The sequence below is a fragment of the Poecilia latipinna genome, unplaced genomic scaffold (genome assembly GCF_001443285.1).
Source record: "Poecilia latipinna isolate Pla-1442-1.1 unplaced genomic scaffold, P_latipinna-1.0 Scaffold1308, whole genome shotgun sequence".
NCBI lineage: Eukaryota > Metazoa > Chordata > Actinopteri > Cyprinodontiformes > Poeciliidae > Poecilia > Poecilia latipinna.
In genome coordinates this window covers 155,009-181,160 of record NW_015113924.1, presented here as the reverse complement: position 1 = coordinate 181,160, position 26,152 = coordinate 155,009, and the positions used below count along the sequence as shown (strand labels likewise).

The window sequence follows — 26,152 nt, the reverse complement described above, 5'->3', positions numbered from 1 at the left end:
TTTACTCATTAAACAAAAAAAACAGTCTAGCTGCACAAAAGCTAAACTTGTACAGTCTCTTTCTTTTTCATGATTACAGTAGCAAAAGCTTGTTGTGGGTCTCATATAAGCAAATCACAATAAGAAAATTTGCTGACCAATAAATCGTCTCAGAAATTATTGCGATAAACAATAGTATAGTTGTTATGAGACTATTTTCAAGTAATACTGATAATGGCATAATAATGCAAGTTTATTAGCCCTCTCATAGGCTAATAAGCTTAAAATGTGTACCTGAACTAAAAGACATTTTAAAATAACCAAAATAAAACAATAAACAAAACCAAAAATAGAATTGATCACGATGTCTCTCTAAACAAAGTCTCCCTTCAAAAAAGTGGAAGCTATCATTTTCATTTGTCATTAGTTTAATTGCTTATTGTGACAGGACTAGTCGATACTTGCAGCGATTCCCAATTGCTTCACATGACTGCATTTCATCACATAAAAGTAAAACATGCTAATCGTCCTCGAAACAGAAAAACCCAGTGGCCATCCCTCCCAGCAGCCCCTGGTATCTCCAGATTGTGGCCCGCTACGTGAATCGCTACTGGCAGGACTGGAAGTAAAAGCTGCTTACACAAGGACACGGCCGCACGGCGTCGCTTGGAAAGAAGCCAGCCTCTTTCGTCGACAGGATCCTGCCCTGAAAGCACGCAGAGATAATTGTGTTACATACATCTGGCCGGGTTGTGTCTCCATAACTCAAGAACAATTAGGCGGCAGCACAAATGTACAGCAGTGGTTAGATGTTGCTGGAATAACTCCTGACAGGAAGAGAGGAAGAGGATGAGTTTTTTTTTTTTTTTTTTAATTCCTCCCTTGGTGATAAAACTCAGAGTTCATCAACATGAAATTGTAATTGTGTTTTGAAGTCATAATTTCTTATTTGTAAGTCAGAACTATGAGTTTTCAAGTCATAATTAGGAGAATAAACATCATAATAAGATTTAAAGTTATAAATACAAGAATAAAAGTCTTAGTTATAAGTTGAGGTTGATTACAAGTTTTTAAACCTTCAAAAAGCTACATTTCTGGAAGGTCCTGGAATATTTCTGACTGAATTTTTGGCCACTCTTCTTGGCAGAGTTCATTTAAATAAGCTCGTTTCATGTCATGGACTTTGTTTTAAGTAAAATCAGCTACTTTTTAATTAAATTTAAGCCATTGAAGAGTAACGATGAGACACTTTATCCCTTTCAAAACCAGCTTAAAGCCTTTTTGGGATCATTGTCCAGATAGAACACCAAAGTTTTAAATAAAGATGTCAGACTCACATGAAAATAAATTCATAAACAACCCAGAAATTTGCCAAGTGACTGAAATAATAATAACTTGCTCCAAATTCTTCAGCTATGCCAGGTCTCAACATCTAGAGGGTTTACGTTTAGACACAAATGCTTTCAACAATGATGCCAAAGAAATATCAAAAAGTGAAAAAGCTGCTCCTGCAGCTGCAAACACTGAAAAAGAAAAACCAGCAGGGATTTTCTGTTTCACTGGATCACTGAAACTGCAGCCCAAGCAGGACCACTGGACCTGTGACCTGAAACTATTCATGCACGCTACTGAATAAAACCTACACATTTACTTTAGAGACCTTCCTTCCAGGAGTTCAGGAACGTTAAAGATTTTTCCTTTTCCTTTTAGACACACAAGCATGTGATCTTTGTCCTTTGCATATATTTTCCACACATCAGGTTTTTTTTGAGTTATAAAGAGAGCCTTAGTGTGCTTTTCTGTAAAAGCTGCAAAGCAATAAGGATGTTGGCAGCTGGAGCAGCAGCACATTAGAGATCTCTTTTCCCAACTAGATTTAGACATTTTAGGGATTTCTAGGTTTAGATAAGGAGCCTGAGGCAGCTTATATTTTGCACTCCAGGAACAAGTGTGTGTTTTTTTTTTTAAGGGACATTCCAGAAACATGCATGCTAAGCCCATTTGGTTGCCCTCCTTTTCCTATCTGTGCAACCTCAGGACATCTTATCAGCACAGCGGGAAGCTCTGCCGTCTTCTGCGCGCTTGCTCTGATAATGACTTCAGTCACAAGGCCTGTCAAAACAAACTCATAACTGCTGCTGAATAAAATCTAATTACACAAACCCTGGAAACAAAAACACCCAAAGTTTTTCCACATAATTAACTGATTTTTTTTTTGCAAAATGTAGTGAGATTTGCCAAGACTTCACAATATGATGCAATCCTAACCCGTGACAAAAAAAAAAAGCTACATTTTCAGCCATCAGGTAATGTAGTTATGACTCAGCCTGACTTCCATGTCCACGTGGGTTGGCGACTGCTGTGGTAGAAAATTCCCTGGAAGGAGCTTATCTTGCCAGTTCTAGAAAAGTTCAAACCTGATTCGCCTCCGCCTAACAGTAAGCGTGGACAATAAACAAACATATCCAGCGTCTGGGAATCCGACTTCCTGCTGAGAACTGTAGAGTAGTGTTTTTAATTGTCTGCTGGGGCAACAACTGTGCCTTGGAATGTCATTTGTATTTGCTGCTTGTTAGCAGAAAGTGTCAAAATGCTAGCGAGAAGAAGTGGAGCAATTCGTGCAGAGATGTCGTCACATTTTTATTGGGTTGAATTTATTTCAACCCAAGTGAACATATCTGTAACAGATTATATATGCCAGGCGCCCTGCGGGTTTCAAAAACTCAAATTTAAGGCTTTTTAAGATCTTTTTAATACCATTATGAATGGATTTTAAGGCCTGTAACATGACAGAAATCCACACACACAAGAAAAACATTGCAAATAAATAAATTGTATGGGTTGGCAACAAAGGTGATCCAGTAACAAAGACGAATGTCGTCCATCCAACTGTCGATACATTTGCATGTAAAAAAGCTAGCCAGCTAGCTAGCAAGAGTATAGACGCTTTCGCATGGAACGGTACGGAACGGAACGGTTCCGAGCGTGTTCGCATCACAACTTGCAACCGGTTCAACCCGGCCCCATGGAACCACAAGAGCTGTGGTTCCAATTGTGCCGGCCAAGCGGTTCTGCTTAGAACCAGCAGCTGATTGGCCGCTGGTTGTTAGTCAGACGTTGATTTTCCATTGACAGCTGGCTCTCACTACTATATAGTTTTAAAAATAATGACATCCGGCACCGCTTCAATGGCACCCTCAGAGTAATGCGAACACAACAGGGCTGGAACCATTCCGTAACGTAACGTTCCGTACCGTAACGTAACGTTCCGTTCCGTAACGTTCCGTTCCGTAACGTTCCGTGCAGTGCGAAAGCGCCTTATGATAGCAGCTGGTTTTAGCTATGTAGTCTGTAAATCAATCGGAACATTTTCTTTTCTACACTTGACAGTATTTCCTTTGTACTCATTATTATACCCTTGGTAGACAAATGTTATGATTGTATAACTGATGGAAAAAAAAATACATTTTTTAAAAACAAAAAATTAGCAGCTAGCTATAGCCGCAACCACCGTATATCACAGAGTGCGGTGAAGATATCAGGACTCAAACCTTTGCGTACCAGTAAAGTCCAGCGAGGAAAAACAGTAAACTACATAGAATATGCAAGATTAAATACTCCTGTCAGAGCACAATATGTAAGGCTTTCATTTTAAATATACGAGTTTAAGACTTTTTAAGGCTGTTTGGACCCCCTGGATGTAAAACACTGACAAACTCAAACTTTACAGAATGGTAAACACTATGTATTTTCAAATGAATTAGTATCTGGGGATAGTTAAAATGAGCAATCAGGAGATGAGAAAGATGTCTAACCTGCCACCAGGGGCTGTGTAGGTCGGCACATATTAACTCGATGATGTCTCCGGTCTGGATGGAGAGCGCCGGACCAGAGGCAGGACTCGGCACGCCAAAGTAGTTCCTGATGACCAGCATCTTGGGCAGACCTGTGAGACGAAGACAATTAGCCACTGTGTGGGATCAGCGAGTAGCAAGAGAAACACAAAGGCTTTGCTAAGTTTGACGCATGTAGATGGAAGAAATGTGCCTTGTTGGCTAATATTGCTTGAATAATACTTATAAAAACACTTTTGCTCATTTTTCTTTTTTTAACAGAAAAATGCTGGTGCTGACAGTTTAATGGTCTACACAAAGTTTATAGGTGAGCCCAAGCAGTCAAGTAATTATGAGCTAAGTTATTCATAAATCTGATCGGTTGGAGGAGCCACTTCAAGCATTTGACATGCTGAGGTGGGTAAAGATTTATCGGCGCAAAGCATGAGATTAAGAAATGTAATTTTGTTTTTCGTACCTAAAGACAGGTGAACAAAACAAGTCAATTAATTTAATTGAACTGAAATGTTGGTAACTTAAGATGTAATATTTAGGGTTTGGCCAGTGAGTCACATGACCAACCTTAATGGCCAATTAGTGACTCCACCAGTGAGATTGTTCTGAGTACAACTTATTAAGTCTGATGCTTCCAATCCATGTTCAAAACAGACACGTTTTAGAAAAGCAAAACACCTGTAAAAAAACAAGAGGAGGAGGAGTTGCCTTCTGTTTAAGTACTAAACCACCATGTGATTTTTCAATGTTTTAATATTGTGTGGCAAAAAAGGGGATTTTGAAACGTGACACTGCATATTTTTGTACTCCATCGAAACTACGAGATAAACTACTTGTTTATGTTTGTTGTTTGACGATTTCCCCAGATTTACTTTGCGTACATCTGACATATTTGCATACATATTATCTCCAGATAATTTTATTTGGGTTGAGGCTTTACATAAGCTCTTTAAGCTTTCTGTGCTACTTATTGCTAATTCTCTCCTCCCCCCCATTTCATTATGCCAACTAAAGCTAATCTAAAGTGGTGTGGCGGCGGTATTGGGGTATGTTTGCTTTGTTGAACTCTTCATGGCTTTCGAGGTAGATGTATACGACGGAAAGAAAGAACGAGTGTACCCGTGCACACACACACAGATGGTAACGCTCTTGTTTTTCAGTCTGCTGGTCTTACAAGTCAGGTGGACCTATGATTCATTTAAATATTAAAGATAAGACACAGTGCACCGTGTTGTTCTGCTTTCAGACAAAAAGATAAGTGGGAGTGAGCTTTGCTTTCCTGCTAACATCATGTTCCTGACTCCTTGCTGTGCAGTCTGAAAGAAAGTCCAATAAAAGTAATAATACAGTTTGTTCTATTTGCAATAGTGATTTTTGTTCAATTATAGAGTATTAGTGCCTCGTGCATTGAGTTAAAAGATTTGAAATATTTTAAAAAGCTTTATTAAAATAGTTTTTCTTCACTTTGAATTACATTAGTAAAGATTTTCAACCAAAAAGATCAAATTTGCCTTTGTGAAACATCCACTCATGCCAGCCTCACATCTTGCATGCACAATGCAAAGACTTCTACATATCTTATTTTTGAATTCTGGAAAAAAAAATTGAGTTTGGCAATGCCAGAATATTGCAAAAAAAAAAGAGTAAACAAAAAACGAGTGCTGGCATGACGAAAGCCAAATAAACGAGAAGTCAGCAGCGTAGCACTGTGAGCTAGCACAGCTATATCTGCCGTGCTTTTCTTTCAGCATCTGCTCCGTGGCTGGCAGCCTGACATGTGCCATCCTGCCTGAATGGGACTTCTAAAGACACGGGGGGCCATGGAGAATCGAGACTCGGGGCCACGAATTCCATTCCCCTCCACACAAAGACGAGCCACATGTTAGCGCACCGTTTGAAAATAGACAAAGAACAGAGGCGGCGAAGTATCATAAAACGCCGAGGTGTCGGGGCCAATCTAATGCCTATTGATTTTAATGCATCTTCAGCCAGAAATCATTTTCTGCAGCATAATGGATGGAGGGGTGGAAAAAATGAGTGCTGAGAGCCTGGTTTAGAAGCGATTAAAGGATCTGAGTGGAATGGAGGCATGCACACAAACACTGTGCACACACTGAGTGTTAGTCATGTCCTTTTGCAGAGAGACAGAAAGTGGGAACCAGACTTAAAAAAAACAAAACAAAACAAAAACAAAACTACACAATTTAGACATTCTGACAAAAGATTTACAGGTTTGGTTTCAACTAAAAACTGATTGATATCCAGTAGCAGAGGTGGTCTGGGGTTTTAGAAGAAAATGTGGTGATTGGTACATCGTTGCTACATTAGGTTTCTAAATCAGGGTTTGTGCAGGTTTCACAAGCTCAAATTTATGACTTTTTAGACTTTTTTAAGACTATTATGATTGAAATTTAAGACCTGTGCCCTGACAGAAATTTACAGAAGAAAATCACATATTTTACCATGCTCTCTAGGCTTTTAACCCCCATTGTGCCACATATTGTTGCATCTAGTTTTGGCATCCAACTTGGAGATGCCAAGTCTTTTTGCCTATGCTAGCTACGTAGCATGGGCAAAACCCCCCAAAAAAACATGCTACCTACCTAGCAAGGATATATTAACAACTAGTTAGTAGTAGCCTTAGTGAGTCACAGATGATGTTGATGAGCAACTCAAACTTTTGTTTGCAAGGAAAACAAACAAACAAAAAAAAACACTACATAGAATATATGTCATTAAAAAGTCCTGTAACGACAAAATTTAAGACCTGTGATTAATGTATTTAAGGTCAACTTACACATTTTAAAAATGAATTTAAGATACTTATAGGCCTTTATATTAGATACATCAATAAAGACTTTTTTTAGGATGCCAGTCACCCTGTCACATTTTGTATTTAGTTTCCAAGTTTAATTTTATTATTTATCAAAAAATGTCTGTATGTTAACGTACCTAACTTTTTAACATTTTGAATCAGATTTATGCCTGCTGATTCCCATAAGAAATGCAACTGAGGAACACAGGAGAGCTGTGTTGACAGACTTAGTACAGTCGGTGGGGGAAGCCTTAATAAAACAGAAATAGCTCTAACGTAGATCCTTCCCATAACTCTTAGATATTTACCAGGCTGTCAAAAGGAGTTTGAAAGCTAAGTGGTGCCGATAACAGACCTTTGTTAAACTTTTGTTTGTTTGCCCTTTTTATAATCTGCTCAAAGTCTTGCTCTCTCTTGCGGCCTGAATGAACCACATAAATGTCTCAACGTACAAAATACGTTGTTCTCTTAAACAATAACTGTAGCATGTTACATCTCTATGCGTCTTCATTTGAAATAACTCAAAACTGAAAATTGTTCCGTTTTAGTTGTTTTAAAACCTGACAATGCATAGCTTGGTGCATCAATTTCTCTGTGCATGTGTAACTCTGTTAATTTGGTAGATATTTAACAACTAAATTGATTTATTTAATGGATCATAGCTACATTAGACGACAAAGGCATTGAATCAGAGCCACAGCTACTGAGGATATGCTTTGAAGGCAAAGGGTTTGAATCCCTTTTCGTTGCGTGTTAATGAGCTCTTGTACAGTGCAAAGTTGCATGCTGACGTCTGATCATTTTTCTTATAGGGAACAGTCTGTGCTTATAAACATTCCCTCGTAAGGGAGGGAGCGTGCTAGAATTATGTGTGCAGAGTGGGAGGGTACCTCGCTTTAATTCGCTTACCTGGATCTCGATGTTTGCTCTGCGAAAACACAAGAACACAAACACAACTCAGAACAAAGCAGCCTCACATGTTGATTCTCATCTCAAGCACACAGCATAGCGCACAACATCAGATCAATTTTTCATTTGCCCTAAAAACCGGGATCAAAATCTTTAGCTGGGGTGTACAAGTCGAACACAAGTTATTAATATTTAAAAAGCTGGCCTGCTCTTACCCACAGGCCAACGTAGCAATTCTGCAACATGAACTGCTGCAGAAAAAGAGTCGCAGAGAGCAAAGCATCTTTATTCATCCAGTAAAGCTCACACTTTTGCATACTTCTCGTGTGCACAGGTTTTCTATTTTTTACTTATTTTTTTTTTACTTTTTCTCCTTTCCAGTTTCATAGGAGTTAAAGTGAGAATCAAACGCTTCTCATTAGCGCAGCAGCTGACAGCAGGAAAGCCGAGTCTGATTTGCAGCACGGAGCAAGTTGAAAACGTTGTAAAGGTAAAAACATACAGCAGTTTCACGAGCAGCAACTCGGGTTAAAGCTACAGAAAACACTCAATTTCCTGGCGTCGGGTATTGCTGCAGTAACTGAAGTCAATTGGAGTCTCCTTGGCAAATAGCTGCAGAGGAGAGCAGCCTTCAAAGCTTTGCAGACACACACACAAACACAAGCGCACATTCGCAGATCAGCATGGACACACACACACACACACACACACGCACACACACACACACACACACACACACACAAAGCTCACCTGAGTTCTGACGGAGCCGGAATCTGAAAGAAGTTTGAGAACAGGCATAGTGAATGACGGGCTAGTGGGTGCACGCAAACACTTGCACACACTCATCGGTACAAGGCAACACTCCCTCATTAGTGGAAAAGGCGGACGCTCGCGTCTGACCGCGCTTCGCTTTGTTTTGCTGCGCTGCCGCTACCTGACAGCCGGGATAGAGGAGGTAACGAGGCAGAGGGAGGCGGGGAGGGGGGGGGGCAGACCTGTGGTTTTTGCTCCACCGCTTTCTTTCATTGGCTCCCTTAGGAACGGATTACCAACCTTCCTCCCCCGGACACACGCAACTGCGTTCAGCACACACACACACGCACGCACGCACACCTGAGCCAACAGAGCAATTACACAAACACACATGCATACCTGCACAGGAGACACACGCCAGCTGGCGGAGCGCCACAAATCTGAGTGCTACTTTTAGCGCCAGCGTGCACGCCTCCCTCAGCAGGCCTGTTGTTCCCTAAGCTTGAACCTTGACCTGCTGTGCAGACAAGCAGCACTGGAGCTAATAAGAAAGATAAAGGCAGCAAAAAAAAAAAAAAAAAACCTTATCGTTCGGTGACACAAACAAGCCAATGTAGGCTTTTAACGCTGTGTTGTTTGGCTCTGCGTGACGCGACGCCCCGCTGTCTAATCTGTGCCACACGGTGAAATAATCCCGAGGCCAACAAGCAAAAATAGGCAACCAATCAAATCAAATTCTGGGCAAATTTGCAGGTACAGGAAAGTGTGCTGCAAATGCATTCGTGCTTCTTGGACTTTTTTTTGTTGTTGTTGCATTTTGTCACTTTACAGCCACATTACTGAAGAGTGTTTCATTGGGTTTTGATGTGGTAGAGAGCCTCTGTGAAAAGCAAAAAAAAAACAAAAAAAAAAAAAACAGCTGCCACAGATTCTGGACTAGATTTAAGCGTTTCTTTGACTGGGCCATTTCAACAAATGGACATTATTTGATCTAAGCCCTTCCTCTGGCTGAATGCTTTTATTGTCCTGCAGCCTCTAACATGTCTTCCTCCAGGACTGTCCAGCTTCACCCGTCTTCCCGTTAACTCTGACCAGCTTCAGATAAATAGACCCCCAGCATTATGCTGCCACCACCTTGTTTCACATATCAGTCCGTAGCATTTTGCCTGCAGGCTAAATGTGGGGCGGATCAATCCAAAATGACGATAACATCGATACCAAGTCGGTATCAGAATCGAATCGATACTAGAGTGGTAAGATCAATACTTTAGAGGGTAAATTCAAACAAGCGTCTCGGCGCCCTCTGACCGACGGCGTCACCCCAATCTCCTCCGTCCGGCAAACCAGGTCCACCTAGGTGGACCTGAAAGCGCCGGTAATGCTTCTGCGTCTTAATGGATGCCAGGTCCAACAGGAGGTGGCGGTTTCCTAGGGGAACCCAAACGCGCGGAGGTGAAGAGTGCGACGAGCTGCATCACCGTCGCACTACAAGGGTTCAGCCCAAGTGCAAAAAAAAAAAAAAACATGTCGCAAAAACACAACTGGGCACTTTAAGGAGCTAAAAATAAATAAATAAAATAGTTTCAGTTTTCAGCTCTTCCTGTCACAGACATGCCGCCTCACGTAAAAACTGGCTCGGCGGACATGCTAAGCTGGTTTCTGAAGGCCTGTTTTTCTCTTTGGTTTTTCTCTGAAGTTCCCTCCACGTCGCACAAAGCTGTCATTGTGCCTGCACAGGGAGCTGAGTGACAGACACGCAGGGACGTAATGAAAAGTTTTAGAAAACTCCTCTGTAAAAGTATTGTTAGGCATCGGGAGCTATGCAGCGACAGAGAGTGACGTTCCCTTTAACAAACACACACACACACAAAAACACCTAGGGAAGCAGAGAAGCTGCAGAATAAATATCTATGTTACACGCCAAAAAAATAAATAAAAGATAAAATATTTGGACCTTAGTTTCGGGAAAAAAAAGAGGCAGGTATAAAGTTCTTAACTTTTCTTTTATTTTCACACTACAGTTTTATGTGGAACGTGTTACAGCTCTCGTGTTCTGCAATAAAAGTGCACTTCAAGTTATAAAATTCAGTTTAAGGGGCTCCCCAGAAAGTAAGCAGGGATGTGAGAGGACGACTTACCTGTTTTTCCGCAGCAGCCAAAGCGTCCCAGGCATTCTTTATGGGCACCTAAGCCACACTTGGAGCACAGGTAGCCCTGGTAAAAGACCCCCCTGCAGAGACAGGAGAGCAGCAGCAGATGATCAAGCAGAAAGAGTAAACAGCTTTCAGCACACTTAGGCAGGAGGGTGGGTGTAAGATTTAGCACCGTGCCGCACTCTGTCAGGTTTAAGGAGACGGGCTGTGAAACAGCCTGGAAAGTTAATTCCTCTTGTTAGAGGTGCAGCACTGAGCTCGGTTAGCTCACCGCGCCGCTCCAGCCGGTGCCGTTCTTGGACTGCGATTGAGCCGTCAGGTAGATTTCCTCGGGATAAAACTCAAATTCTCACGTTTATTTTACTTTTTTTTATTTTTATTTTATTTTTTGTTGTCGTTTGTTTTCAGGCAAATATGAATCTTGAGAGTGTGCGGATTCAGCTTCTGAGTTTATAAAACCGCATTTAGCCGGAAAAGAACTACTGCAAGCGTGGAATGTTGTTGTGCAAAAACACAAAATCTCACCAAGTATTTTCTGTAAAACACTTGGAAATAATAATACAAAAAAACATTTACAAGTAACTTTTTAGCAAGATATAAACTTTTTGTAAGTCAATAATCCTTTAATAGTGATTTAAAAAGTACTAATTGTTATAAAGCTGACATTTTTCCGATTTTAAAACTAAGAAAATTTGCGAGTGGAACAAGTATTTTATCAATAATAAGGAATTATTGACTTTACATAAGCTCCTCTTGCTCAAAAGTTGCTTGTAAGTTACTTTTGTTTTATTTCAAGTGGAATAAAACATTTACACTAGAAACAAGACCTAAAAAGATTTTATGTTTTTGCAGTGCAAACCCTGCGTTAAGGTTTGTTCACTAATCTTCCCCAACAGACCTCTGAAGCTTTCACGCATTAGTTAGCACCGTTAGACCTTCGGAATGAAAACAGTGCAATGAACCCGTTTTGTTTTGCATAACAACTCCAGAAGCCCCCTAATAAATGACAAAAAGTAAGTCCTGCGCTCTGGCTAATTATCCATTTAATCTCTCTAAAGGAAAAGTTTAAATCGTTATCTTTGAGCTGGTGCTTTGGAACAAAAAAGAACATGGCTCATGTGTTAAATTACGATGTTTTGCTCCATCCGACCTTAATAAAGCACCGATTCTGGCCCCCGGTGATCCTCGGAAGCTTGCGAACTCAAATATTTGTCGTTTTTACTTCCTATAGAAAGCTTTAATGGCTCGATGGTTTCGTGAAATTGCTCCTAATATTGTGTGGAAGTCAAGTTTATTTGTATAGCACATCTCAACAACAAGGCAGTCTCCGATTGTGAAACAAGCAAACATTACATTTCGTCAAATGCCATCGTCAAGATCATCAATACACATTCCCTTATTTCATGAAATAAGGGAATGTGTATTGATCAGTTATAGAAATCACAGCCTGGAAAACGTTCTTGAGTGTCAAATTGTGCTTCTGTTCTGGATGCAGCTGCTAACTAGTTATGCTGCCAACTTCCTCCATAAATATTTCCCTATAAGAAGAACAAATTATTTTCTTTCTGCCTTCAGCTCCGTGTCTTTTCTGGAAGAAGGAACTAGTACTGCCAAAAAAAAAAAAAAAGACTACTCTACATCGATTTATTTTTCATAAAAGAAACTTGGTAACACTTTATTTGAAGGGGTGTGCATAAGACTGACATGACACCGTCATAAACGTGACAAGGCCTGTTATGAACACGAAGGAGTCTTTATGAATGTCGTCATGAAGTGTCACTCGGTAAACAATGGCACTTTTAATGCAAAGTTGCTCAAACAGTTGCATTAAAAGTCCATTAAAAACGTCAGCTTTGCATTATTTGGTAAATAATTGCACTGTCAATGCAAAGTTGACACTTTTAATGGACTTTTAATGCAAGGTTTCAACGGAAAATTTGCACTGAAAGTGTCATTATTTACCGAGCAGTCAGAAGCATTCATGAAGACTCCTTCATGGTCACACCAGGTGCTGTTATGACTGTCAGTCTTATGCACACCCCTTCTGTTACCAGATGCTTCTAATGTGACTCTTCTGTGATTATTTGACCCACTGCTGCCATTAAGTAATTTCCCCGTTTCTCAGCGTACATAGATAAAGTAATCTGGCATAACTAGAAGAAGATAGCTGGGTTTATATTTGTCACAAATGATATTTCTAGATTAACATAATGTCATTTTTTTCTTAATAAAATGGAATGCCAGTATAAATTTGACTAATTGGCACTTCATGATGACAATCACATCTTGCAACTAAACTGCATTATTTGTATCGATATGAATGAAACTGATTTCAAATTGATTACTATAAATTTTAATATGAGCTGGAGAGGCTCGACTTGCATTGTGCCTTGAGGTGAGATTTGTGAATTTTTAAGAATCATTCAAACTGAATTACCGCAAGCTTAAATCCACAGGAAAATGTTCTTCTTCTTGTCCAGGCGTTACATTTAAAATCAGCCTGATGCTCTAATGAGTCGTGATCCAAATCTGGGTTGGAACTCACAAAACTCAACCTAACGTTTCCCTCAGATTATTCATTCAAGTCAGGTGGTGAAACCAGAGCTCTACTGAACTTTTCCTGCAGTGTAGCATGTCGGTAAATATCGTCAAGGTTTCTGTACCCTTTTCTTTGAACCACAACACATATTCTACTAGGGAATAATCTTTCTACTGCCCAACTTTCTACCCAAAACAAATAAGAGCAAAAGTGTGACTCGAGCCTGTCCTAAGAGCCTCTAAAGCAGATTTAAGAGAGGCTCCGTCTGAAGAGGTTAGTGAATATTAAATCAGCTGTCGAAACAATAACTCTGAATTTTGTAATGTGGGTGGGGAATTCAGATGAACGCAGCAATAAAACACCGGAGGGAAGACTGCTACGCATGGTGCTCTTTGCAAGAGAGTTCATAAGCCTCGATTGTTTTCACATTTTGTCACGTTGCAACCTCATTTAGACCGACATATATTTGTGCATCATTGTTAAGTGAAAGGAAACTGAAATTAATTAAATAAATTCATTTTCTTCAAAATTACACACACACACACACAAAAACAAACAATAATAAGTAAAGTTGGGACCAGTCTGCACACATCAATAGCCAGTTTCTATTCCCCCCCAATAACCCCCCTTTGTCCCCTCAGCATGATGCTGCTACTACCATATTTCAATTCAGATTCAATTCAGTCAAGTACTTTATCCATCCAAAATTGAAGTCAAATGTTGTAACTCATATCGTCTAAGTATCTTTGAAGAATTGTTGCAGATGGCGATGATGTGGACAGGAAGGATCTCTGGTAGCAGTCGGTCTCGCAACCAGTCTGAAGAGACCTCTGACTGAAGACTGTTGCTGTGTTTGTAGTCTGACATGCCAACAGCTGAATGTCCAGAGAGCAGAGACAATATTTCGACAGTGACATCTCTCAATTATTGGGAAAACTCTGCTAATCCACCTCATTTGCTTTTGCTGTCCCTCCTTAAATCGGTGTCTGGGCATAGAGTTAGAAAGAAGGGCAACTTTGGAGTCTGAGATGTGATTCTTGCCTATTATAATAAATGGAAAAGATGGTTTCTTCAGCTCTGCACCCTTTAAGTCTCTATTTTAACTCCTCTGGTATTTGGGGTCGTACTTTGCGTATCACTTCAGCTTTTAAGATGCTAATCAGCTGCTCCCAGTTGGAAAAACAACACCTTGTTGCCATGGGTTACACACCATAACAGTTGCTCAAAAGTAAAAAAGAAAGAGCAAAAATCCTTCAAGTTGCCCAGCATCCGAAACGAGAGAGAGAATAACTGTCCGACATGCAATTTCTCCACCAAAACCATTATGAAAAAACCGTCTACAAAAAGAACAAATCAGGATTACATTTACGCAACAGAGCTACTACGACATGCTGCCACCATGAGCAACGTGTTGATGTGCAATGCTGGTAGTCTGACACACACAGCGTTTTGACTAAAGGTTAACAAGCTCAACTTCATATCGTCACCTTCCTAAAATAATGGCCCAAGTCATTTGTTGCCAGAAAGGATTTTGGCAAAAAAATAAAATAAAATAAAATAAAATAAAAATCACCACCCCCTTCTTGCTAGTAGTTGATTTCAGCAAAACAAACAAAAAAAAAAAAAAAACCACTTTTGGCCAACAAAAACTTAGGCCATTATTGATTTTGAATGGAACATTACATGTTGATATCTAATCTAAATATATTCAACCCAATTAAGTGACAAGTGAGAAGCTAAATCTCTTCAAACTGATCCAAGCAGCTTTTTCAGATTTTTTATTTTTTTTTACCAGCTACTATGAAAAAAGAAATGGGAAAGAAAAGCTACAAGCACACCGAATAGAATAGAAAAGAAAAGAGCCTCTTTCCGTCGCCTCCCTCTCTGTTACAGAGCAATAATCTCGTCCCCATTCTCCATCCGTCGCCTTGAAGAAGTGCCGGAGTGTGACAGACATTTTTTCTCGCTGCCTGTCTTCTGTAGGTGAAACCACTCAGTCGTCCCTGCTGCGGGGAGAGACCGCCAGGCGCAGTCCTCTGGGTCGCCGATAGCATTCAGCGAGCTCAAAAGGAGTTCTGTATAAGCGAAGCCGAGGAAGGAGAGGGAGAGAAAGGCGAAGCGGCGAATGGATTGTTGGGGTACACTGGAGAGGAACAGGGGGGTTGGGGGGGGAGTCGAGGCCTTTTTTTGAAGGTCTTGTGTGACGGCGGTTTTAAAGCGTCTTTGTGTCTGACGATGTTTTGTGCCGCCCCGGCTTCGTCTCTTTTTTGGTGTGCATGCGTGTGAAGAGTGACGAGCCTCTTACCTCAGCAGCATGTGGCAAGAGTTGCAGGAGGTGATTCTCTCAAAGGTGTGCATCCGGAACTCGTGGAAATTGTTGGTTGCGTTCTCAGGACGGATGTTTGATCTAAGAAATAAAAGGAGCAAAGGCATAAACGTTAAACCTCTCATAAAACCAGCCCGCTTTAGGAAGGCTCAAATATATACATATATATATAAAAAAAAATGTAACTGAATGAACAAAAATAACTTTGTGCTTGTTAAGTCGGTTTGTTTCAGTGCTGCAAACTGTCAGGCTGCTGGATAAAGATGTCAAATTTGAAAGCAGAGAGCAACACTTTGTTTTTGTTTTTTTTTCTCCCCCTTTTACTTCTAATTGCGGCAGACAAACTCTTCCGCAGCTGCAGCAGCATTTCAACCGATACACTTCTTTGAAGTGGGAAGGGGAGGACTGCGAGTAGACAGGCGAGGTCTGCTCCCAAAATGAACACGAGAGGCTTCCTCCACCCCTGGGGACAAAGAAGCAACTGTGTCTGTGCAGCGTGCAGAAGGGATGAAGACAAACAAAGGCAGGAGAAAGAAAGAAAGAAAGAAAGAAAGAAAGAAAGAAAGAAAGAAAGAAAGAAAGAAAGAAAGAAAGAAAGAGAGTGAGTGAGTGAGAAAGAGAGTGAGTGAGAAAGAGAGGAAAGAAATGCCCAGGTTTTCATGAATAAGACTTTTTACAGTTCAGGTATCCAGGTATGATCTGACCGTCTTACATATGTGCAGCTGCTTTCCTGGAAGCTGGAAGAATTAGTCAATCTGACCTTTTGTGGAAAATAGGACGAATGTGGCAATGATGGAAAATGCTGTTGATCCACATAGTTGGCATTTTTACGACCAAATAAAGTTCTTTCAGCCGTCCTTTTTCTGTCAACTTGGCTTTTATTGCTCTGTGTAATGACACAGGTGCAACTAAACTTCAGAAACCAGCTGCCCCTTAAAAATGACCAACTGTCTTTTATAAAATGGCAAGATGTATTTGCGAAGTGCTATCCAGCTGTGATAACCTCATATTACTGCATTCAGAAGATGTATAGGCCAACACAGACGACACACAGGTTTTAATAAATCTCTTGAGATAGAAAATATTAAATTTACAACTGAAAACACTTTAGCAGTGATGTCAGTAAATTAAAAACTCAAATTAAGTTTTTTTTAATACAGACTTAATATGAGTTTGATTTAATATGAAGATTAATTATTAAGATGGAAAGGTTTTTTTTTTTTTTTTTTTTTTTTTTTCTCCGTTTCTCCTGCCCACAATCCAGTTTAATAGGTGGTGGCAATGCACCACCACAGATGGGCTGCCAGCCACCATAAAACAAACAAAGAAATACAACATGACGCCTCCTGAAGCCAGGATTTCAACTGAATGCTGGCAAGTAGCTCTGTGTTTAGTATTCAACATGGCTTCTAACGCAGGTGAAAGTGACTGGTGTCATTCGTAAGCTAGCATTTTTGATGGTTTGCATCTTATTAAGTTGTGTGCTGAAAAATGTCTGCATGTGGACATGAGTTTGAACACACAGGAAACATTGTTAGCTTGCGATGCTAATGGTAGTTAGCACCAACTTGGAACTAAAAGATGCTCAACAGAAGTTTGATTCCAGTTCCTGAGTTCAATAATAAAGATTATTTCTCAACAACGTTCAGTTAAAAAAGGATTTACTTTAAGGAAAGTACAAAGTAATTGTCGACAACATGAGAGAAATGTTACTACTAATGACAGCAAAGTTCGGTTTTTATTAGCACTGCGCTAAGAGTTGAGTTTGGACTGCACAGTTAATTTGGATAATTTGTTCAAACTCTAAAATTGATTTAATATGAAATCACTCAGATGATGAGAATAAATCAAGAACAAACACTTTAGTAAAATCTGGTAATATTCTTACACATTTTTAAACACAGTCTAAGTCTTGTAAAACATTTAAATTGGTCATTTTTTTCAGTACTGATAAAATATCTTCTTGTCAAGACAACACTGTGTCTTCTTCAAAGAAGAAATGTTAAACCGGTGTGATTTCTCTTTTGGAGAAATCCACGTATAATGTGACTAAAAGCTCCAAACGTCGACTGGTCTGAAAATGAAGAGCGTGAGAGAGAACATGTGATTGTTCTGCAACACCTCTCTGTTCCTGCAGCTTGTTAATTTAGCCTCACGAGCTAAATCATATAGCTCCCGCTTTCTCAGTCTCACATCAACACTTCAGCTTCTTCATCCTCACTTCCTCTAAGAGCTCTTCTTGTTACTTATAAAATGTTATTTCGCTCATTTTGTTTTCCTGTAACTATTTTGAATGCCAGTAGACCTGTTTCATGACTAGAAGTAGCAACAAGATAAATTAATAACACGTACCTCAGTTATCAGCAAGCACTAGGATTTTACCTTTAATTTTTCTTTTTCTGTTATTGTGAGGTTTAACCTCAGTAACATTATCAGATGGGTTAGAAACATCCATTTTTCCCCTGGCACTTCTATTTCTCCCAACAACTGTGTCAAAAGGATAGTCTGCTTTGTTATTGAATACAATAGAAGTGAATGGAAGCAGCTAAAAATCTTGCCCTCCATAATCATTTACAACAACTAATAAACCATCATGTACAGTTAGTTTTCTCACAACATGCAGCTAAAAAAGTCACTTCAAAGTAAGCCTAAATAACTAATTGCTGCTTTTAAAGGGAACGATTATTGATCTCATTAATTAGTGATGGGTGTCAGCAGACGTTAGGATTCCTTCATTTTTCTACGAACTTACAGCAGTGGAGCTGTTTCAAGTGCAAGTAAGGAAACTAATCAACACTTCTCAAAACCTTACTTTTAAACCCGTCTACTCTCCATTTAAAGTATGCAAGCAAATAATTAGCTACCCAAGCCTAAACAAGAGTTGGAGAGATAATGTTAATGACATCGGAAAAGAGCTAAACAAACACTGAAGGAAAGGAAATTTGGATCAACACCCGACAATCCCTTAAGTATTCACACCGAACAGAGACAAAGGAACAGTGAATATATATCAACTGCATTAACATGCTGTTCACCCAGACACAAATAATACTCCTACTCCTTTCTTTACATTCTGTCACGGGGACAATAATAGCGAAGGGGGGGATTGCAGTGCTTGTCAACAACAGATGGTGTAATCCTGGGAAAGTTACCGGCAAGGTGCATGTCTGCGCCTGGAATAATAAACTGTTGCCTGCTAGCAGTGTCTGTCAGTAGTATGTACAGACAAGGTTCACCTGTTACCTGAACATATGCAAGTGCAGGCTAATTCTGCTGCATTCGATCTGTAAGAAGTTAATGCCGTCGCTCAGGTTGGATTCATTTTAGAAAGAAAGCCTAAGAACCACGGATTGGGCTTTCCTTTGGAAAATGGAACAATGTGCTAAACTGGATCTGCCTCGGCTCTACAGCTGAACTGCAGATTATTGTTTCTTTCACCTATTGTTTACTTTTGGAATCAGCCACTTTCTGGATCCGGTCCAGGACAAGAACCGGTCGATGCAGTTCGACAACACGCGGCGAGAGATTCATCTGTCTGAATGCAATGTTCGGTATGAGCGTGTCTCCCGGCCGACTCCCCTCTGTGTCACTTTCATTTTTGTCATCCCTTAGTTACACGCGGACCAGAATAACAGGGTGAGCGACGTGTCGTGACGTGAGACCATCGCGTCGTTGCACTTGCACAGAAAAAGCACACTCACATGGCCATGCCGAACTGCTCCAGCCACTTCTTTTTCAGCTCTTTGGTCTTGAAGAAAAACTCAAAGCCGTTCTGGCCCTGGTTGTGAGTGAGGTAGAATCCGTAGGACCACTGCAACAGAAACAGACAAAAACAAACGTGTTTGAGACAGGAGATGAAACAATGGCAGGCAAAACACACTGAGGGAGAGGAGGCAGAAAAGACAGATGGGGACAAAGAGATGCAAAATGAAGGAGGGATGCCGTGGGGAGAGCAAGCACAAAGCCGGAGAAGGAGGAGAGCAAATGAAGCGATGCAGAGGAAGAGGGGGGAAAAAATGAGTGCGAGTTAACTGTGGCGCATCGCTGCTGGGTTTCAGACGGCACGCAAAGACCCAAGCAGCGAGCGGGTCTGCAATCGGCTGCAATTATCCACTTTAAAGGCTAAATATCCCATTAGCTTCCGTGCCGACTCGGGCTGTTCTGCGTTTCTAGGCGGCGTGGTAAAGTGGATGCTTTTGCGGGACGCGCTTCTTACGACTGCCTGTCGTGGTTTCAAACTCCTCGCACTCGGTTGTGAAGGTTAAGCCGGTGCGGGTTCACCGCGCGGTTAGAAAAGAGCAGCGGCGCATTTCCTCGAGCGGATGAATAGAGGAAAGGAAAAAGCGGCGCTCCACGCTGGCGGTCCCAGTGGACGCCGTGGCCTGTGCTGAGGGGTGAGAGTGTCTTCCTGCCAATTTATAAAAGGGGAGAAACAATGTTTGTTTTTTTTTCTTTTTTTTTATGAGAGCTGTTTTATCTTTTTTTGTTTTAAAGAGGTCTGCAGGCTGCTATTAAAATGCTATTAGCCTTCATTATAAAGTCATGGGAAGACTAAGTAAACACCAGGATTCAATAGCTCTTTTTTGCTGAGGAACACAGGATTGCTTCAGTTCCTTTCAAAGCTCTTCTGGTGCCACCACAGGATATCAATCAGGTTGAAGTGTGAACTTTGACTAGATCATCTCTACCTCGATTTGTTTCATAATCAGCCATTCTGTAATTTTCTGTACCGCGTGTGATGATCCTCTCATTTGTATGACAAAATATTGGACAAGCTTTAATGTAATGAGCAAATATATCACACGGTGCTGAAGGCCTCTGGCTATAAAATCCAGATAATCACTCCTCCACCACTGTGCTTGACAACTAGCATGAGTGATTTCAGGCGTGTGTGATTTTCTCCAACCGAAGCTTTAAATTACCTTATAATTTTCCCAGATTTATAAACAACGGCTGCTTGTATTATTAATGATGTTGTTTCTCCTTTCCATTTGTGTTATACCTTTATAGTGGAGATCATTAAACTCCCCAAAACTCCTACACTGTCTAAAAATGTATTAAAATCTATGTAAGTGGCGATGGAAGATATTATTCTCAAATCTTATTCATAAATCTAGACCATTTATGTTTTACTTGCTAATTGCTAGCTTGCGGCTATTGTTTATGTACATGTAAACTTTATTTTTGGATTTATTTTACCTCATAGGACAGACCAGGATTCATCAAAATATTTAGTTTTGAATATTAAAGCCAGAATGATCGTCTTTACATGGCTGAAGTTAGCTTAGATACAAATTAGCAACAATTTGGAGTCCTTTGCTAGTTTTGATAATGTTTAGCTAGTAGTTTTGCTAGCTTGATGGCAACCTACCAAGCATTCAGGCAATTAGGATAAAGCTGCTTGTTTGTAGTTTTTGTAATGAAAGAAATAAAAAGTAGCAATAGCAAGGAGTTAATAAGAAAGGTTTTAGCTTGATGTTTAGTTAGCTAGCTGTTGAAGAAAGGTGTTCAGGATGTTTGCAGCCGTTACTGTGACCCTCGACTACAAGCTAATTTAAATACTTCAAGACTGATACCGAATGAAGCTGATGCAGTAACTTTTAGAAAATTTTCAAATTCCTATCTTTATAAGTGAAAAATGTTCCAACACAAAGCATTTTTCTCTTTGCAATACTAAGTTGGGTCTCAAAACAGCCTCGGACACGTCCACTTGTTAAACTTGGATAATTAGAGCAAGAGTTTTCCAAGAAATGTCTCATTTATGCCGGCGAGTATGGACTAAAAACATTTTATAGACCAAACAAAACAGAAAATATTCCGCCCAAAAAGTCAGGAAACAAAGCGTTTTTTAAGTCAAAAATATCCAAGACTCCCAACCTACAATAATATATTTCTACTTTGTTTCATTTAAATATTTCTTACTAAAGTTATTGCTAAGCAAGAGAAATTACAATAAAATCATCTGTGTGGTTTTAATAGGAAAAAAAATATGACCCGATTACTTTTAACTTGGCGTCTTTGGCTGAACTAATGCTTGATCTGAAAGCATTTAAACATAATTTATATATATAAAAAAAGCTTATATTTTGTTGACGGTCCATGGCCTCTGAATACTTTATGCAAAACCGTTTTACCTCCAGATAATCTGCATACAAACATTGCTTTTATGATGGAGGTTCTCATTTCGCTACCTTCAAGCAGACGTGTTCATTTCAATCATGGCTAGCGCAAATATAGCACCAAAGAAAAGGCGTTACATTCTTCATGTCAGAGGTGAACGACGCTGAAACAGCTGCAACCTTCATAAATATAATCCTGCGAGCCCATATGGGCCTAAGCCCACTAATGTCTGCTATTACTGCGTCATTATTACCCAAATCAATGTTTCCTGGCACGCCTTAGATATCATTCTTCATTATGATTGGCAATATTTTCCCCCAGTTGGCACTTTGTATTCACTGTGTGTACAAGAGTAGTCAGGCCCAAAGCGAGGTTTAATGATAGCACCATCTGGGAGGAGGCAGGCTGTTCCAGTCTGACACTGTTTCAGAAGGATGCGGAGGGAAGAAAAAAAAATAATTAATAAGGGAATGTAAAACAAGAGTAGGAACAAGCATGTAGCAAATTATTTAGGACTGCTTTCTGTTAATTATTTTGTTGTTCCTGTTATGAGCCTGAAAGGTTTTTGCGTGTAGCTCATTTTCGGAGCACGCCGGGGGATTTACGGCGCAGAAGGCGGCAGCGGGGTAGAGAGAGACTGTTACAGGTGCTTATAAGACCCTATAAAGGAGCATGCTAAGTTCATTTTCATTCAGGTTTATGAACCTGGGTGTATCTGACAAATGGTTATGGTCGTTCATTACGCAGAAATAGCTCCGCTAATTGGTTTGTCAGGACTCCAACATGGTCTCCGAGCTTTGCTGACTCGGTCATAAAGAGGCAATAATGGGCCTGACGTCGCAGATCTCGCCTTCGTTAGAGCGGACGACTCGTTAGGCGGGGATTGTTTAATCCTTGTCATTTTTACGGCATGTTAATAGAGCAATTTTGTTATTATTTTATCTATTTTAAAAGCTAAACACTACAGTAAAACTGTAAAACGGACTACGGTCCTGCTGGGACAGCCTACCCGGCAAGAAGCTGTTTGGGAAATTTAATACCATCCAAAGCTCTTCAGTAAATCACAGCTAAAGTGGGAGAGAGAGCCTTCGTCAAGTACTGCAGTATAAAATTTAAAGCAAAGTCTCCCAGACATACGGTATTTTATATTCAATAACTTTTCACCAATACATCCATACAGAAGCATTTTTCATGATAATTAGGAACAATCGTACACATGCAAACTGCTCGTTTTCAAAAAAGTTACGTTTTTACGGTTTTGAAAGCTATCCAAAGAGAAAGTTGCAGAAAGATTCATCTTTCTGCCTTTGCCAAAGTGTAACTGATTTACCATCTTAGAGCTGGAATAAGTTTTCTCATCACCATGTTTTACTTTGGCAATAAGCAAAGAGAGAAAAACAACCTGCAATTGATTGACAGAAAGATTCCGAGCCAAATTGAAAAGTAGACGGACTTGTTTCAGAGCAGATTTATGACAATTGCCTACAGGGTCTTGGCAACGTGTTCACACCTCCTGAACCTTTTTCACATTTTGTCAACCACAAACTTTATTTGTAGGTTTTGGGCGCACTTATGTCCGTTTTGCACATCTAGAGTGACTCCCCCTCCCCATTCTTTTTTGCAAAATGCTCCAACTCAGTCAGATTGATTGGAATATGAACTTTAAAGGTAATTAGTTGCACAGGATTTGATTTAGAGGTATTTCAGTATTTGGTGCTGAATACATATTAACAGCCCCACTTTTCTGATTTTATTAGTAATATTGAAAGACATGGATCACTTTCCTTATGTTTTCCAACTCTGCGTTGCATTGGGTTGGTCTACAGATCCCAGTAAAATTAACTAAACTTTATGGTTGTAATGGGACAAAATGCAAATATGCTAGGGGTGTGAATACTTTTAGTAGGCTCTGTGTGCAGGTTAGAGAGCTGCAAACCTTGCAGTGATGCAACATGCGTTACATCTAATATGAGAGGCAAAACAAACTCTCAGTATGAATGCTGTGCAGCAAATCGGGTATCATTTCTCGAACTTTCATGACGTTCTAAGACAGCAGTTTGAACCATTGCGTCTTCGGGACCCGGACCTTCCTGTTCTCCTTGTCGGATGTCGGGTTGTTGGTGATCTTGAAGAGGTGCAGGTCGATCACTTCTTTCATCTCGTAGTTGTCCCCTCGGCGCTTGCAAACGATCACGGCAGCGTCGAACAGGAAGATGTGCCTGCGGAGGGGATCGAAGCAACAACTGAATGAAAATCTGTTTTCTCTTGAGTCAGACTTGCATAAACTCTGTGGTTACTTTACAAAAAAAAAAAAAAAAAAATCACCCCCTACAGTTCGTCTTGCATAATACAGCCGATTGTATCCCTGGAGCTTACAGAGTGGGAGGAAGATTCCCTTAATGACATTCATTTGCTACGCTGCAGTTCACCCAATTACATCATTTAGCGGGGGAATAACAGGTTTGCCTTCATCGACACTTCGTCCTGAGCTTCTGCGTTCTCTGGAAGGCTTCCAGCGCATCGCCCCTCCTTCTATCTGGATTCGCTCGACGTCCTACCTGTCCTGCTTTGCTCGTTTGTCCACTGAGGTCACCCGCACCTCCCCGTCGCCTTTGGGTCTCCCGTAGTTGCTCAGAGGTTGGTTCTGGGGGAAGCAGATAAAGAGAGAGACGGATCACTTTTCGACTGGCGGTATAAACCCAGAGCACTAAATCACCGCCGTGGCTTTACGTGGACTTACCAGGTTTTCAATGGATCTCTGGTACTGCTCTATTTCTCGCAACGTCTCATTGTCCCGTTTGACTTCATTGACGTACTGTGCCAAATCCTGCACACACACATCAAAACGGCGATGAGTGTACTTCAACTTTAGTGCACAAGGAAAAGTTTGGAAAGTTGCGTGGAGGATTTAATGTTCGTACGTTTTTCCCCACAGTAAAAGTTTTCAAACTTTTCCAGCACCAAACTTTGGAGATAAAAACAATGCAAGGAACAAAAGAAGAGTTTCAATTCACTGTCATATGACATCACTTTTTTTTGTTTTAACAGAGTTGGGTAGTAACTAGTTACATTTTCTCATTTACATTTACTTGAGTAACAAATTTTGGAAAAAGAGACTTCTACGAGTATTTTTACTGTCCTGCACTTTTTACTCTTATTGAGTAAAATTTCTGGATACTGCACCCACTTTACCGAAAGAACAAGCTTGTTTTAACTAAAGAGTCACCAGTTTTTGTTAGTTTTGTATTAAAATAAACTTGTCTTTTACTTTTATTTGAATAAAAATATGTAAAGTACTACTCTACCACTTGTGTTTATTACTGTTACTAATAATGTCTTGTATGAGTATTCTAACAAGATGGGACAACGTAAACTTAAAATATCATAACATTTTATGTTTTGAAAATGTGTGTTAAGCTAAATTACCTTCCTGCTTGAATTATTTGATTAAACATCATATATATGACCACTAGACTTTCTGCAGGGAGTCTTTTCTACTCCAACTTTCATATAAAACTGCAGATAGAATATCAAGCACTTTCAAGGCCTTTATACAGAAATCAAGCACTTTCCAAACCTTGAAAACGCATTATTGAAATTCATGCAGTTTCAAAGATACTCAATTAGTATTTCCCGCTCTTGCAGCTTTTGCATGTTCACATTTTGTCAGATTGCAGCCACAAAATCTTTATGCATTTTACTGGGATTTATGTGAACAGATCAACATCAGGTTGATGCATAAAGGCTCTAAATGTGTAAAGTTGGTGGGTAACGTTTTTCACAGCTTCAAAGGTTGAATACTTTATCAACACTTAAAAAAAAACATTGTCCATTAATTCATTAAGTGGCTTTAGTAACAAAACTTCTATATTCTCAGCAAATGTTGGGACAGGACTGTAGGAATACCTTCATCGCATCCAGCGCTGTCCGTAGATTACTTTTTTCAGAGGCGTCATGGGTGTGTTTTACCAGTTCCTGTTGAACAAAGCAAAAAAAAAAAAAAAAAAAAAAAAAAAAAAAAAATCACACACAGAAAAGAACAAAAAAATCATGAAGGCGAATAAAAGATAGCGTACACAAAAACATTGATAAAGAGTCAGTACATGAAAACTTAAGGTTTCTGCTCTGGAAAGAAAATGAAAAAAGTCAGCCTGGTCCTAAAATAAATTAGATACAGTGTGTGTGCGTGTGTGTGTGTGTTTGCACACATCCATAGGAGGCTGTGTGGATGCGCATCACTTTATATCTGAAATTATTTGCCAGTGCGGCAGCACTGCGTAAACAAGACATCTAGACCTCGGCAGTGAAGGATAAGGACAGATGTCATGCATGCATGAGGCCACACTGAGGGAGATACAGTGTATGTGTGTGTGTGTGTGTTTGTCCTGCCCTGGCGTTTCTCAAATCCCCGGTGTCAGTCAAGCTCAACCTGGGCATTATTATCACGAGCAAGGCGACAGAGGCCTATTTATCAAGCCTGTGCTCCGACCTCCCCGCATCCACAGAGATACAGAGGCTGGGAGTGGCTCTGCTGATAGTGGGCGGCCAAACATGGTGGACTTATTGAGGGAATTCAAACAGGGGAGAGGAGAAAGGATGAGCGCGGGGCGAGCTAATCGCTGATGACAAAAAAAAAAAAAAAAAAAGGGGGAAGAAAAAAAAAAAAAAAAAAAGGAGGGGGGGGGGGGGGGAAAGGGGGGGGGGAGGGGG

The 26,152-nt window shown here is 40.2% G+C and overlaps 1 protein-coding gene across 7 annotated transcripts in view; it reads right to left on the bottom strand.

Moving 5' to 3' along the window:
- vav3 (vav guanine nucleotide exchange factor 3) overlaps nucleotides 1-26,152 on the bottom strand; it is a 111,100-nt gene that overhangs the window by 16,117 nt on the left and 68,831 nt on the right. For all 7 annotated transcript variants that reach the window (XM_015055292.1, XM_015055293.1, XM_015055294.1 and 4 more), the window contains 11 exons: nucleotides 25,349-25,417; nucleotides 24,183-24,269; nucleotides 24,001-24,086; nucleotides 23,529-23,661; nucleotides 19,024-19,133; nucleotides 15,302-15,403; nucleotides 10,443-10,534; nucleotides 8,302-8,324; nucleotides 7,552-7,570; nucleotides 3,795-3,925; nucleotides 620-685 (listed from right to left, as the gene is read on the bottom strand). In XM_015055292.1, coding sequence (XP_014910778.1) covers nucleotides 620-685; nucleotides 3,795-3,925; nucleotides 7,552-7,570; nucleotides 8,302-8,324; nucleotides 10,443-10,534; nucleotides 15,302-15,403; nucleotides 19,024-19,133; nucleotides 23,529-23,661; nucleotides 24,001-24,086; nucleotides 24,183-24,269; nucleotides 25,349-25,417 — 918 coding nt within the window. The remainder of the gene's footprint in view (nucleotides 1-619; nucleotides 686-3,794; nucleotides 3,926-7,551; nucleotides 7,571-8,301; nucleotides 8,325-10,442; nucleotides 10,535-15,301; nucleotides 15,404-19,023; nucleotides 19,134-23,528; nucleotides 23,662-24,000; nucleotides 24,087-24,182; nucleotides 24,270-25,348; nucleotides 25,418-26,152) is intronic.